The 13,528-nt window shown below is 35.0% G+C and overlaps 1 protein-coding gene across 4 annotated transcripts in view; it reads right to left on the reverse strand.

Moving 5' to 3' along the window:
• The window catches only part of Stlk (Ste20-like kinase), a 31,931-nt gene that overhangs the window by 1,873 nt on the left and 16,530 nt on the right, over positions 1 to 13,528 (reverse strand). For 3 of the 4 annotated variants that reach the window (XM_071590160.1, XM_071590169.1, XM_071590187.1), the window contains 3 exons: positions 12,352 to 12,574; positions 6,175 to 6,553; positions 4,814 to 4,944 (listed from right to left, as the gene is read on the reverse strand). In XM_071590160.1, coding sequence (XP_071446261.1) covers positions 4,814 to 4,944; positions 6,175 to 6,553; positions 12,352 to 12,574 — 733 coding nt within the window. The remainder of the gene's footprint in view (positions 1 to 4,813; positions 4,945 to 6,174; positions 6,554 to 12,351; positions 12,575 to 13,528) is intronic. The other variant, XM_071590178.1, reaches the window with a different exon arrangement.

Raw genomic sequence — 13,528 nt, forward strand, 5'->3', positions numbered from 1 at the left:
AAGATGACAGGACAGGTGGATGCAAGAGATACTGAGAGGCAATAGGATGCTGATGATATAGTGATTAAGGAAAGAATTCTGTCAAAGTGAGGTACAGGGAGGAAAAGAATAGGCCTTTCGGATGGAATTAAGGGAGCTAGAAGGTATGCAGAGCTAAATATTGAGCTACTGTAGTATTGCATTTGAGGTTACATTGTGTCAAGCTAGTTAGTGCTTACAAGCACTGTAGTGGGTAGAGCTAAGATTCATCAAAAGGCTTCTCTAGCCCAGTAGAGTACGGCTAATAATGATAAATTCACTGTAGTAAAAAATAGAATTATTTTCAGCACTTCTAACATTGGTTGCATGATAATAAATGAATTTGGTTCAAGAAATGTTTGTTGATTTTTATTTTGGTACTACATGACCAGAAAATTCAAATTATATGCTCTAAAAATTATGAAACCACCTTTATCCATAACATTGGATCAATTTCCTGCTCTCCTCTTAAGTTCAATTTCATTTGCATACAAAAGGGTATGCACCTGAAAAACCGTGCTTGACAAGGATCTCAAAGGTCATGAAACATTATTAAACTAATAAACTGATAAATATTTAAAAAATCTGTTTTTCAGGATTCATATTCTGATGATTTACTTTATTAGTAAACTTGGTAAGATTTTCCTCAGAAATTTCATTGGATGTTCATATACTTTGAGAGATTAGTGCTAGGAAGTTTTTTTCTCCTTGGAATTTTTACCCTTTTACCGCCCCCACTTAACTTTGATTTGTTCTTTCTACATGTTAACCATCCCTTAACTTTCTTATATCCTAAAGAATAGGTTTTAACCATTTGAATTTTTTCTGCATGTAATCCTTTTCCTTCCGCCATCTTCATTACCATTGTGTTCATCCTTTCACGTTTCCTATCTAAACTATTTTCTGAGAATTCGTTTTGATTTTTGTGTATGAGTTGAGTGTGCATGTGTGTGTGTGTGTGTGTGAGTGCACATGCGCAATAGAGATATTCTTACTTTTCTTATTGGCTAGCTGGACTGTGGCTTGCTGTGCCAAACAGCAAACTATGATGCAGTTTGATTGGCTAAACCCCATATCCTTCTAAACAAAGCTGAAGGAGCACAAATGGTGCTTCAGAAATTACAACCAGAAGTTCAACTTTACGAAAGCATTTGTTCAAACATGATCATAGCAATGATTTGACACCCCAGGTATTAAACAAAGAAAAGAAAGGTGGAAAAATAGATGCCCTTGGGCAGATGGAGATTGCCATCCATGAAAGAGACAAAAAAATAGTGCACTGGGCAATGACTCCATTTTTGATAACCCTTAATACCCCAAAGCAAGCATCTTCCATATCACAATTCCCCTCCAAGCCCCCTGTTGAAAACATTCCTTCCCATCCTTCCTTTCCCCCGGGCTCACCAACAAATCTTACAACATGGATATTACGAGAGTTGCTATTTATATTTTCAGTCTAATAATGAAAAGACAGTAATTTTTTGTTGAAAATGGCTTCATTGTTTATTGAAGTATTCTTTATGATAATCAATACACTTTTGCATGCGCTCAAACCAATTTTTGCAACACTTTTTCCACTCCGATTGAGGTACCTCCAAAACATGGTGTTTGAATGCATCAACGGCTTCTTAAAATGCTGAAAAACGTTGGCCATTCAATTTTTTCTTGATAAATGGGAATAAAAACAAGTCATTTGGTGCTGAAGCAGGGCTGTACGGAGGATGACACCTCTATTTGACATTTTAGCTGGTCAAAACTGTTGTTCTTTCAGCTGATCTGTGAGAGCTTGCATTGTCATGACGAAGAATGATCCTTCGTTGCCGCTTCTTTTCCCTTATATCACCAAGCACTTCTGGCAAACTAATGCTCATGTACCATTCAGAATTCACAGTTCTACATAGCTCGTAAACTGTACAGTTACCATATGTCCAGTAATTCCAAAGAAACAGGCAATAATTTGCTTTGGTGTGCTTTGTGCACAAATCACTTTTGTTGGATTTGGCTGGTATTGGAAGACCCATACAGTGGATTGCAGTTTTGTTTTGGGCTAATATGCATATATCCAAGATTCGTCACCTGTGTAGATGTTATAAACAGCTTTTGATGCACTGCAATTGTATTTCTTGAGCATTTCTTTGCACCAATTGACAAAAGCATCTTATAGTGCTTTTGCCAAATTATGCGGGATCCAACGCAAACAAATTTTTTTCAAAGCTAAATGTTCATGCAAGGGATCAAGATTGTGCGGGGGCTAACGTACTGGCTTCCCACCCAGAGGGCCTGGGTTCAAATCCCGGCGGTGTTGAATACTTTTCAGAGGTATCTCTATCCCTACTTGAAGTGCTTTGTGGAGGGCACTCTGAGTGAGTACGCCGTCCGTCGGATGGGACGTTAAGCTGTGGACTCCTTGGCGCCTTTCGTAAAGAGTAGGCTAATGCCAACGCCGGGTTTCTCTCCACCCTTCATCCTTTCCTGTCCATCCCCTAAGGCGCAAATGACCTCAGCTGTCGGTCGCCTCCCCTAAATACTACTCAGGTATGGGGTCTCAAATATCTGTATGAGCAACCCTTTACTCCAAACACCCAATTTGCCCTTTTTAAACTCGAAAGACTATTTGAAAGATACGAACGACAGAGGATTAATGTGGGAAAAAGCCTTCATAGAAAATACATTCAGTAATATGCATAGGATTTTCATGTACTTCTCCATAGAAATTTTAGTCATCATCACAATAAACAGTGGGGCTAAAAACTACCAAGCATTTTGCTATTTCAAATTTTGGATTAATCTCTAGTTTTAGGAGTTAGGTAACTGCAAAATAAATATAGTGCTCTATGCAAAGAAGCAGAAGTAACAATTGGTGATAATACTTTGAAGAGTATAGGAATCTATCCCAGGACAATAAGGACTAAAATACTAGAAATACACCCGAAGAAGTCATTGCTTGGCAAGCGCTTGTCAACAGCCAATCTGGTACATATAACCTGTACAAGGATGCAACAACCATGTCACTGCAGTCATAGAAACAATAGTAGATTAATAATCAGGCAACCACAACATAATCATCCTGAGGAGCAGCAGTTCACCAATCTTCTTTATTCTTTCATTGATTAAATAAAAGACATGTATGAGCTGGTCGGTGTTGAAAAAATACAAATATATTGACCATTAATATTGTTTAAATTATTACATCACCTGATTTATAATGAATGGAAAAATTTGGTGTCTGAAAGGGGCTCAGTGGTGGATTCAAGTTAAAAACCTGGATGTTTTTGAATGTTCCTTTCATCGTTTTAAAAAATACACTACATTTAAATTTTAACACCTTGAGTAATAAGAATGATTGGAACTTATCACTGCAACCTATTATTACTTATTACAATCATTTGTAGATACCTCATTCATCAACAACATTGTTTATCCAAAGGTTAACTCTTTATACACATGAAGAGAATAATATTATTCCATCTAATATTACATGAAATTTAAACAACAGTTCATGACACTTAATTAATATAACCAATTGCACAAGGAATGAGTTCTCATTTACATTCTCTTGACAGTTTGAACACCATATAATATTAAAAAGTAATAGGTGGTTAAGATTTTGATAAAAGTAATTCAGGGAGACAAAACGGTCACAATTGAGAGTTCTTTTCAAATTATGTTCAAACTTTTATTCCTTCTTTAAAATTTGAATGTCACTTCAGAGCTTCAAATTATTTTCTAATTAGGCTATAACTCTGACGGAATATCTAACTCTTTAAAAGGAAAAGTCTGATGGGGTAGGATCTTGAAATATCAAAAATGTCGAATTTCCTGAACATCTTGGGTGCAATCGATACGCTACTGGGTGCTATAATTTATATATGAGTTTCAATATCAAAACACGAATTACACGAAACATTTTGGACATATTTACATTGAATGAATAAACTTTGATAGAGCCTTGTTCAGGGAATGAATCTTCTTTGAATATGTTGATGCATGCACGATTAACTGAATGGACAAACTATGACATGTATCATGAGTTTAGTATTTTACCAAGCAAAACCAAAATGCAGGATCTGAATTTCAATTCACTCAAAGTGGAATTAATGGATTATTAGAATATTTGACTATTCAACAAACATCAATGTCTTTCAATACTTATAAACATATCCAGATGACCAACATGTGCTCTGTACTATATGCTGACTGAATTTTATCTGTTGTCACATCTGTAATTTGAATATGTGTACCCAAATAATATTGTGAACCACTCTATATATATCACACAGATATTAGGATGTAAGCTACAGCCCTACTTTTAACACACCATACATTAGAAGTGTGTTTAAGTATCAAATTTAGAAGTTAACAATATTTCAAGTTTATTAATTTTTATTAAATGCAGAAGCAGGACTGGCAAATGTATGCCAAAAAGCCACAAATAGATATTAAAATAATTCCAAAATCTACATGAAGAATTTGGTTTATTTTTCCAGAAGTTCCAATAATGTTCCAATGAGCAGCAATCAGCTGACTTATGAAAAGACATGCAGCATGAAGGCTATGTCATCACACCGTAGAAGAGTGTATAGAATAGAAGAGATTGGTAATAGATGTCATTAAATGCCAGAAAACATATTTCAAGACAAGCAATAGAGAAAGTTTATTTGAACTTAAATTTTTATTCTTCTTTGTGAAATAAAGTGTAACAATGAATCAAAACAATGAGCAACTACATGGCAAATAAGTGTTTACAGTCTATGCATTCACTGATGATATCAGAAAATCTAATAGTTAAGTTCACCTGGGCTACTCTGCTGCCTCTGCCATTGATTACAAACAAGTTGACTGGCTGGTTTGAGTATTTCAAGTAAGGGAGATTGTTGTCCATCACTGGCTAAATTTGCAATATTTCCTCCACTTCGCCGCCTGCGCCTATTCCAAATGAAAAATTCAAAAAGGATATAAAATAATCAAGGATTATGGTAAGAAGGCAAGAAGGATATTCATTTCAATTAGCAAAATATATATTACAAATGTTTATTAATGTAAAAGATTATTTGAAACATTGGAAAAATCTTATGCCAGTACATTTTTAATGCACTCTTTGCGATTTATTTTTCACAATAAAATAGTATGTTTTAAATTCCAATAAATTGATATGTAATGACAATTAAAAATATGTGAAAGACCTAATATTTGCTTCAACAGTAGCTTGAGAGTTATTACAAAATCCCAAGAATATATGCAATTATCTATAGTTGCAGAATAGGTGCATTGCAAAAATCTCATCACAGAAAAAATGAAGTGAAAAAAATTACAAGTGATAGCATGCAGCTAAAAATCTTGAAGTTAAAAATCCCTTTGGTCTTTTTCTTAAAATGTATTGACATTGAAAATGTATCCTGAAAGATGATGCCGTGATATTGTGCATCAATAAATGACTCCAAGTTTTTCAGTGTTGTAATATTACACCAATCATAACATTATATGATATTAAGAAAAATAAATAAATAATGTTACAACTTTAAAATTTGCTAATCATTGATTTTAATATAGTACATATTAGTATCATTAAATTTTAACATTTTGAAACAGAGATTTAATTCTAATTTTTATTTAATTTATTATACGTACTTATAAGCAGACGCAGTTATTGGGGAGGGAAACCTACAGCTGAAGTCGCTTGCATCATTAGGGAGAGATAAATAGTTAGGTTCGAGTAGAATTTGAGAGAAATGAGGAATGCTGGCGAGAAATATACCCCTTTATTTTATCAGTAATTTCAGGCTTGACTATGTGGGACTTATCCATAACGGGAAGAAAAAATTGCAACTTTGCTGATTCCACCTAATGTTTTAATCTTATGACCCTGGTTACATGATGATACTGATGCATTGAAATCTGGCTCATAAGATTAAAACATTAGGTGAAATCAACAAAGTTACAATTTTTTCTTTCCCTTTATTTTAAATTAGTACTAATTAGGAGATGAAGCAAAAGTAGTCACCACTCAAGGAATATCATGCAACTTCAGTCCTCCAATGCTTCCAAATCAGAAACAATGAATAACAGAACAATTCCATGATGAGAAAAGCAACATTATATGAGTCACAATAATCACAAGGTTCTAGATATTTATTTAAATAAAATTACATTACCAACCTGTACTGCTTGAAAAACTGATGACTCAGAAGAGGATCAGCAGAAGGCCTATGCACAGGATCTCTCAGAAGGCATAGTTCAACAAGCTGGTGAAATGCATCGGTGAATTGACGCTGCATCCATATCCCATCATCTTCATCCCTCTCATTGGTTTCATCACACATTCCCATCATTCCACCACTCTGAGGTCCAATACGAAACGATGTTGTTGAAGAAGAGTTTGGAGCGTGGTTGCTGGTCCCACTGGATGCTTTCTGTGTAGCTCCATCAGGCACTATGCCATCAATGACCTTAAACCCTGCACCAGAAGCCCCCAAATGATGCTGATTGTGATTGTTGCTCGTTACACTTTCCCCAACTCCTGAGTCTGTGTGATGAACTAACAACACATGGTTAATTTGTTAGAACACAAAGGATTTAAAAAAAGAAAACTGTACTTCTTGTGAAGTTAAGAACAATAAGCAAACCTATGCACATGGGCTCACATATGCGCCCACTTCAAAGGTATGTTGAAGAGGACAGCAGTTACAAGATTGAGTGGTAATGATGATCAAAAGTTTAGCTATTCCATTAACAAGAAGTATGCACAAATTAAGCAAATTCGCTCTAACAGTTAATATGCATCTTCTGAAGCTAAAGGAGAGGAAAGTGTTGAAGTTGCAACCTAAAACTGACCACACCAGCACATTCATGAAATTAAGGATAGAATGAAATACAACAGATAACATGTTACTGGGACCTATGTAAATTTCATGGCAACATCTGTTTTCTACCATTGCTGTGTGCTTGACAAGGCTGGTCCTTTATATTTTTTAGTTGTATTATCCTTGGAAAATTGTAAAGGCAATTTCTTAATATTAAAAGGGCTTATCTATTAGAATGGAAGGAATTTTCCAGAAATAAAATTATCATTTTCAAATGAACTCTGCCATCTTTGTTCATTTTGAAAGGCACTCTTGATTTTGAGTAATTCTTCTAACCCCCTTCTCTGATGTTGCCTGGACCAAGAATACTATTAATATTTATGGATAGAAATGGATATTTATTTTTGTTCCTAATTAAGATTATCAAACACCAACTTTCACGTAGAAGTCTTTTCCCTTAGCAATTTATTGCATTTCCTTATATTTTGTCCCAATGTTGTTCAAGGGAGAATAATGTTTTCTTACTGATTCTTAAGTTGGGTCTCTGAGGTGATATATTATGAGATTCTAATATTGTCAATATGGTGCACTCCAACCAACCAACTTGAATTCTAAAATTAATAGGTGTGACCATGTCATACACTGAATGCTAGTTCCACCCGGGGGCGATAGCATGAGCAATTAAGAGTAAATAATGAGGTCAGTTAAAATGACCCTCTTGTGAGTAATGATCCATTCTTTAGATTTAAATTTTTTATTAATTAATAATCACATATCAACTCATCGAACACACAATAATTTTGAAAAGATTGTGACATTTGGGCAGGGAGGAAATTTTAATTGTGATAAGAGAAGGCAATTGCTGGGCAAATGTCAAAGAAGACAGAAAAAGTTGGTAGACTTCTGGAGAGGCAAAATGCTGAAGGCTGTGATAGAATGAAAAAGTTAGATAAATAGGGAAGAGGAATATAGTGAATAAGATTTTTGAATGGCAAGAAGGCAAATAAAATGCAAGGAAAACTGAAGAGGGTAATAACATAGGGCAAAACATAGGTGCATTTTCTTCCATTATATTTATCAATCCTGTCAAATCTTAAGTATTTTCAAGTTTTTCTTCATTTTGATTCCTGTAAGTGACAAGTGCATCTTAAATAGGTGCTTAGATTAATAGTTTTCTGAAATATAAATGGAGGCTGCCTACAATATGCCAGTACATGAGAAATGTAAAAAAATAAAGTTCTTTTTAGTGATTCTAAAAGACTGATATCCTTTAGGAGTATCATCATAGTAGTATAAATGACTTTGAACTTGTATGTACTTGGATGATGAGAACTGTACCTCAAAAATGCATAAAGGCACCAAAAAATTAAGACTGCAACATTAAAGAGGCAGCAACTCTATATAACAGCAAGCTCTCTTGGTGAGCAAAATCCAGTTTGGAGTTGTATAATATAAAATCTTCTAGAATGTGTGAGAATATCTATATACACATCATTTTTCATTGTCAAAGTTTGCTTTGACTTTCCTTCCAATTCATTATTATCCTACCTGTGTGCTGATCAAGAATCTTCTCAATGCATAAAACTGAGCCATGAGCTGGCCAACAGTTAAGTGTATGTTGTATTTTAGTATTTTAGAAACACATCACATGTGAACAATTGCCAGAGGGGGACAGAAACAAGCACTTTATATTTTTCAACCCTGATAACATGATGTTTCAGTGAAATATTTTTTTAAGTTCGTGAAACAGTTCAGAGAGGTATGTTAGTATTTCAATCACTTATGAAATGCCATTTTGTGCATGTGAATCATAGACTGTCAAATCAAACAGTTAGTTGGGAATGTTCTTCCCTCAGCTTAATGTATTTACTTAATATTATGAAAAGGTTTTCTTCCATTAATCATCTAGGAGAACCTTTCTGGTGTTTCCCTTGGAACAGGAGAATGCAAGAATATTAACAATGAACTAGGTGATCAAAATAAGCTGGTAACCGTATTTTTTCCGTAATGTTGAAATTCTAGACCAAATCTAAAATTTTTGAAACTCAATGCATTTCACCCATTTGATACTCTTTTAAACTATCATCAGGAAACTGCACATGACTTCCTGATGGTTACAGCAAGGGCTGTCAGAGTTTAGACTAATTCATTTATTTTCTTTTTCAATAGAAGCCAAAATATACTGACAAAGACTAAACTTCCTTATAAAATTTTAGTCTTCAAATTCAGTATCACAGACAGTGGGGCATTAATAGTCTTAGCAGACCTATGGTCTCACCAATTAATGAAGTCACATCCTACTTTTTATTCTTTTTTCATTATAACAACAAATCAGCATAGAATAACTTGAACCCACATTCATAGCTACTTAAAATACGAGGGTCATCCGGAAAGTAGTACCCGTTCGTGAAATAAAGACACAAAAGTAAATATTAACAAACATAAAAAATTTTATTTGAAAGAGGATACTTTAAACTACTTCTCAACATAATCTCCAAGCAAATTAAGGCATTTGTCATAACGTGTGACAAGTTTCTGTATTCCTGCTGCATAGTCCTTCGCCGCCAGCTCATTGAGATACGCGAGGGACCCATCTTGCACAAATTTTTGCATAATGCAGATGGTGTTTAACAATTTCATGAACAATTGTTCGAGAAACATTGGGAAAATGCTCACAGATGTCATCAATTGTGACGCGCCGATCGTTCCTCACGAATTCATCAACTGAGCTCACCAGTTGGTCTGTAATGACAGACGGTCTCCCCGAACGCTCATCGTCGTGTGTGTTCCCCCTCCCCATGTTGAAGTTGCGACACCACCGCCGAACAGACGACTCGTCCATTACATTGTCTCCATACACCTCCTTTAATTGGCGATGAATATCACATGGGCGAACGTTTCTTGCATTGAGGAATTTAATCACTGCCCTCACTTCACAACTGGCGGCGTTCTCAATTTTTTTAAACATTGTAAACAATCACAGAAACAACACAGGCAATGCTAGCGTCACGCAACTTGGCTCAGAGAAGGCAGACAAGCCACTGAAGCTATCTGACCTCGTCCAGTGGCTACTCGCGTCGTCAGCACTTCATGCGGCACGAACGGGTACTACTTTCCGGATGACCCTCGTATATGTGTAGTTACGAGGGTCATCCGGAAAGTAGTACCCGTTCGTGCCGCATGAAGTGCTGACGACGCGAGTAGCCACTGGACGAGGTCAGATAGCTTCAGTGGCTTGTCTGCCTTCTCTGAGCCAAGTTGCGTGACGCTAGCATTGCCTGTGTTGTTTCTGTGATTGTTTACAATGTTTAAAAAAATTGAGAACGCCGCCAGTTGTGAAGTGAGGGCAGTGATTAAATTCCTCAATGCAAGAAACGTTCGCCCATGTGATATTCATCGCCAATTAAAGGAGGTGTATGGAGACAATGTAACGGACGAGTCGTCTGTTCGGCGGTGGTGTCGCAACTTCAACATGGGGAGGGGGAACACACACGACGATGAGCGTTCGGGGAGACCGTCTGTCATTACAGACCAACTGGTGAGCTCAGTTGACGAATTCGTGAGGAACGATCGGCGCGTCACAATTGATGACATCTGTGAGCATTTTCCCAATGTTTCTCGAACAATTGTTCATGAAATTGTTAAACACCATCTGCATTATGCAAAAATTTGTGCAAGATGGGTCCCTCGCGTATCTCAATGAGCTGGCGGCGAAGGACTATGCAGCAGGAATACAGAAACTTGTCACACGTTATGACAAATGCCTTAATTTGCTTGGAGATTATGTTGAGAAGTAGTTTAAAGTATCCTCTTTCAAATAAAATTTTTTATGTTTGTTAATATTTACTTTTGTGTCTTTATTTCACGAACGGGTACTACTTTCCGGATGACCCTCGTATAAATGGGAGACTTTATAATTCTAAAGGAAGCAAATAAAAATGAAAATGTGTTATTCTGTGATCATACACAGGTACAAACTCAATATTTCTACTTTTATAATCAGACTTTTGGGGGACAACAACAAAATACATTAAAACATACACAACAGAACCAAAAACATTGTAATCATAATGATTTTATTCTATTATTTGTCTGAGTATCCCTGACCCATGAAAAATAAAAATATTGAAACATTTTCTGGAAAAGTATACTGTGGAGTGGTTTATTATTGATTGTATTACTAAATAAAATATGTATACTGAAAAAGAAATTAATACAAAAATGTAACTGTTTTTTTAGGTAGCTATCAGTGTAAATGAATTGATGTTTCAGCTGCCCACAAAGTCTAATATACTCCATTGTGAACTCTTGAAATACTTCTACACAACATAAACAACTTTTGCATGACAGTGCTGCCGTTTTCAGACAGCTGAACTTTTCAACCTCTTTCCAATCAGTTGAATCACTATTTATGACTCATCTCCTTTCCAGAAGAAAATATTCAGTATCACAGTTTTCAGAATGTTATTATCTATAAATCTTTCCAGTCTTCTCCAAATTTCCTCCAGGGAAATTGCTCTTTACCCTCATCCTATTAAACTTCTTGTTTCCTTTCTGTCTAGATTACATTGAATGTAAGTGCTTCTCCATACCATTTCTCAAAATTTCTGATTTAAACTCACATGCTTTCCAAAAAGACCAGATTTTGAAAGCATTTAACACTATGCTTCATATAAAAATGTTTGCTTATTTTTCTAACATACTAGCTTCTCATTTATTCCCTCCTCTCAGCACATAATTCTTCATTAGGAGCACAATTATTTTTCTTATTACTTTTTGAAATGCTCATATTCTTTATAAATACTTCCTTCAAAGATGTAGAAAAAGTCAGGCATTTTTATGCCAAACATATTACTTCTATGAATACAGTCCCTGCTTTGTGGTAGATACAGGAGGTACCTACAATTTCAAAAAATTTGGACTTAATATCTGAACTAATTAAAATTGTTGTTAAATCAGGGTCAATTTTATCTTAAGAAGTAAACAGGAGAATCAGGGGAATTTTCAGCACCGAACCTGAGATACATATAGGTGAAATCGTATTTTTTCAAGGATTTCCTTGATTAGGCCATAAATATTCTGAGGATCAAATCTTTCTACATTGACAGAAAAAGGAATGCCATTTTAACATATCTACGAATGGTTATTTCTTTTTTTCCCGAAGAGGAAGCTCTTTTAGCAATTCCCAAAAAATAATTTGAACATTTGATTACAAATCCTGGTTTTACATTATGCTGCAGAAAAAATCTTCAGCACAGCAAGCATGCTATTTGTTGCAAACATTCTTTTACAATTGAATTAATTTTCAATAATGCTACACTTCTGTGTAAAAAGATAAAGCCCTTAAACTATCCTCAATCTCAAGGATAGATACCCAGACTGGTTGCAGCTGATATTGGGTGTTAATTTAATATGTAATGTGAAAATTGTATGCGTGTAATTTTAATGGTGAAAATATACATGTGATGTGCAATAGAATTTTATGCACATAACAAAGTTCACAGATAAAATCAATTTTAAATTGTTTCAATACCTCCTTCTGAATCATTTTCCTGTGCTTCATCTGAGTTTTGGTGATGTGGTAATGAAGAAGAATACGTAGATCGATCAATCAGTTGAGGTGTGATTCCTCTAAGTTTTTCCAAAAGCATTAAAGTATTTGGAATGTTGGCAAATGGTACAATGCCATTTGCAAGCTCACAAGCTGTGATCCCAACACTATATATATCAGACTTTTCGTTGTAACCAAGTAAGTTCTGAAATGCACAAGTTTAGTAATTGTAGCTTTTTCCAATTTTATGCTAAATAAAGAATTACATTGTAAATTATTCTTCAAGACACACACACACATCTACATATATATAAAACTTTACAAATTAAAAGTATTAACTATTTAAATTAACTTGAATTGCATGACTGAGTAATCACTTTAATTACTAAAACAATTACCTTAACACTAGAATACCCAAATAAAGCTCACTATTAACAATTCCCAGCAGTGGTCAATTGGCAGCAGTTGTCATAGATTTAATATATTTTTATAGTTAATTTTGTTGTTAACATATGATATGGTATCAGGAAGTTTCCAAAAAAGTTGTGAATACCAAAAAAAGCTACAATAAACTTCCCAGTTGAAGGAATGGACTTCACAGTCTTTGCTGCAGATTCAACATGTTTATCAAGTTTCTCTTTAGTCTCCTGATGTAACTTCCTTTTTATACAATATTTGATCAATGCACAAAATTCTTCTTTGTTCATTTTTAGGAAATCATTCAACTTTATTATTCTCATGGGAAATTCCTCATTCCTATATCATAATCACATATCAAACTCACAGCATTTTCAAAAAGTTACGCCTTTTTCAAAACTTCTGACGAATATAGTAATTCCTTACTTTTTCCTGATTTTTCCCAACTGAGCGGCCACCATACCACCCTAGTTCATCTTATGTAGAATTTGCGGGTCTAACTTTGGGAGGTAGTACGAACCATTTCATTCTCAATGACCAACACAACTCTGGACATAGCAAACCGATGTGAAAGAGAAGAGCCAGATAGTTCTTAATGCAGGTACATGATAATATAGTGTATGTGTACCCAAAAATACCTATCAACTTGAAAGTGGTGATAGGCACACAACAAGCAGTTGCTTTTCAGCCAATTACACCCCATTTCACAACAGAACATGAAATCACCAAAGTACTTTCACTA

The sequence above is a fragment of the Hetaerina americana genome, unplaced genomic scaffold (genome assembly GCF_022747635.1).
Source record: "Hetaerina americana unplaced genomic scaffold, ioHetAmer1.1.p SCAF_1, whole genome shotgun sequence".
Taxonomy (NCBI): domain Eukaryota; kingdom Metazoa; phylum Arthropoda; class Insecta; order Odonata; family Calopterygidae; genus Hetaerina; species Hetaerina americana.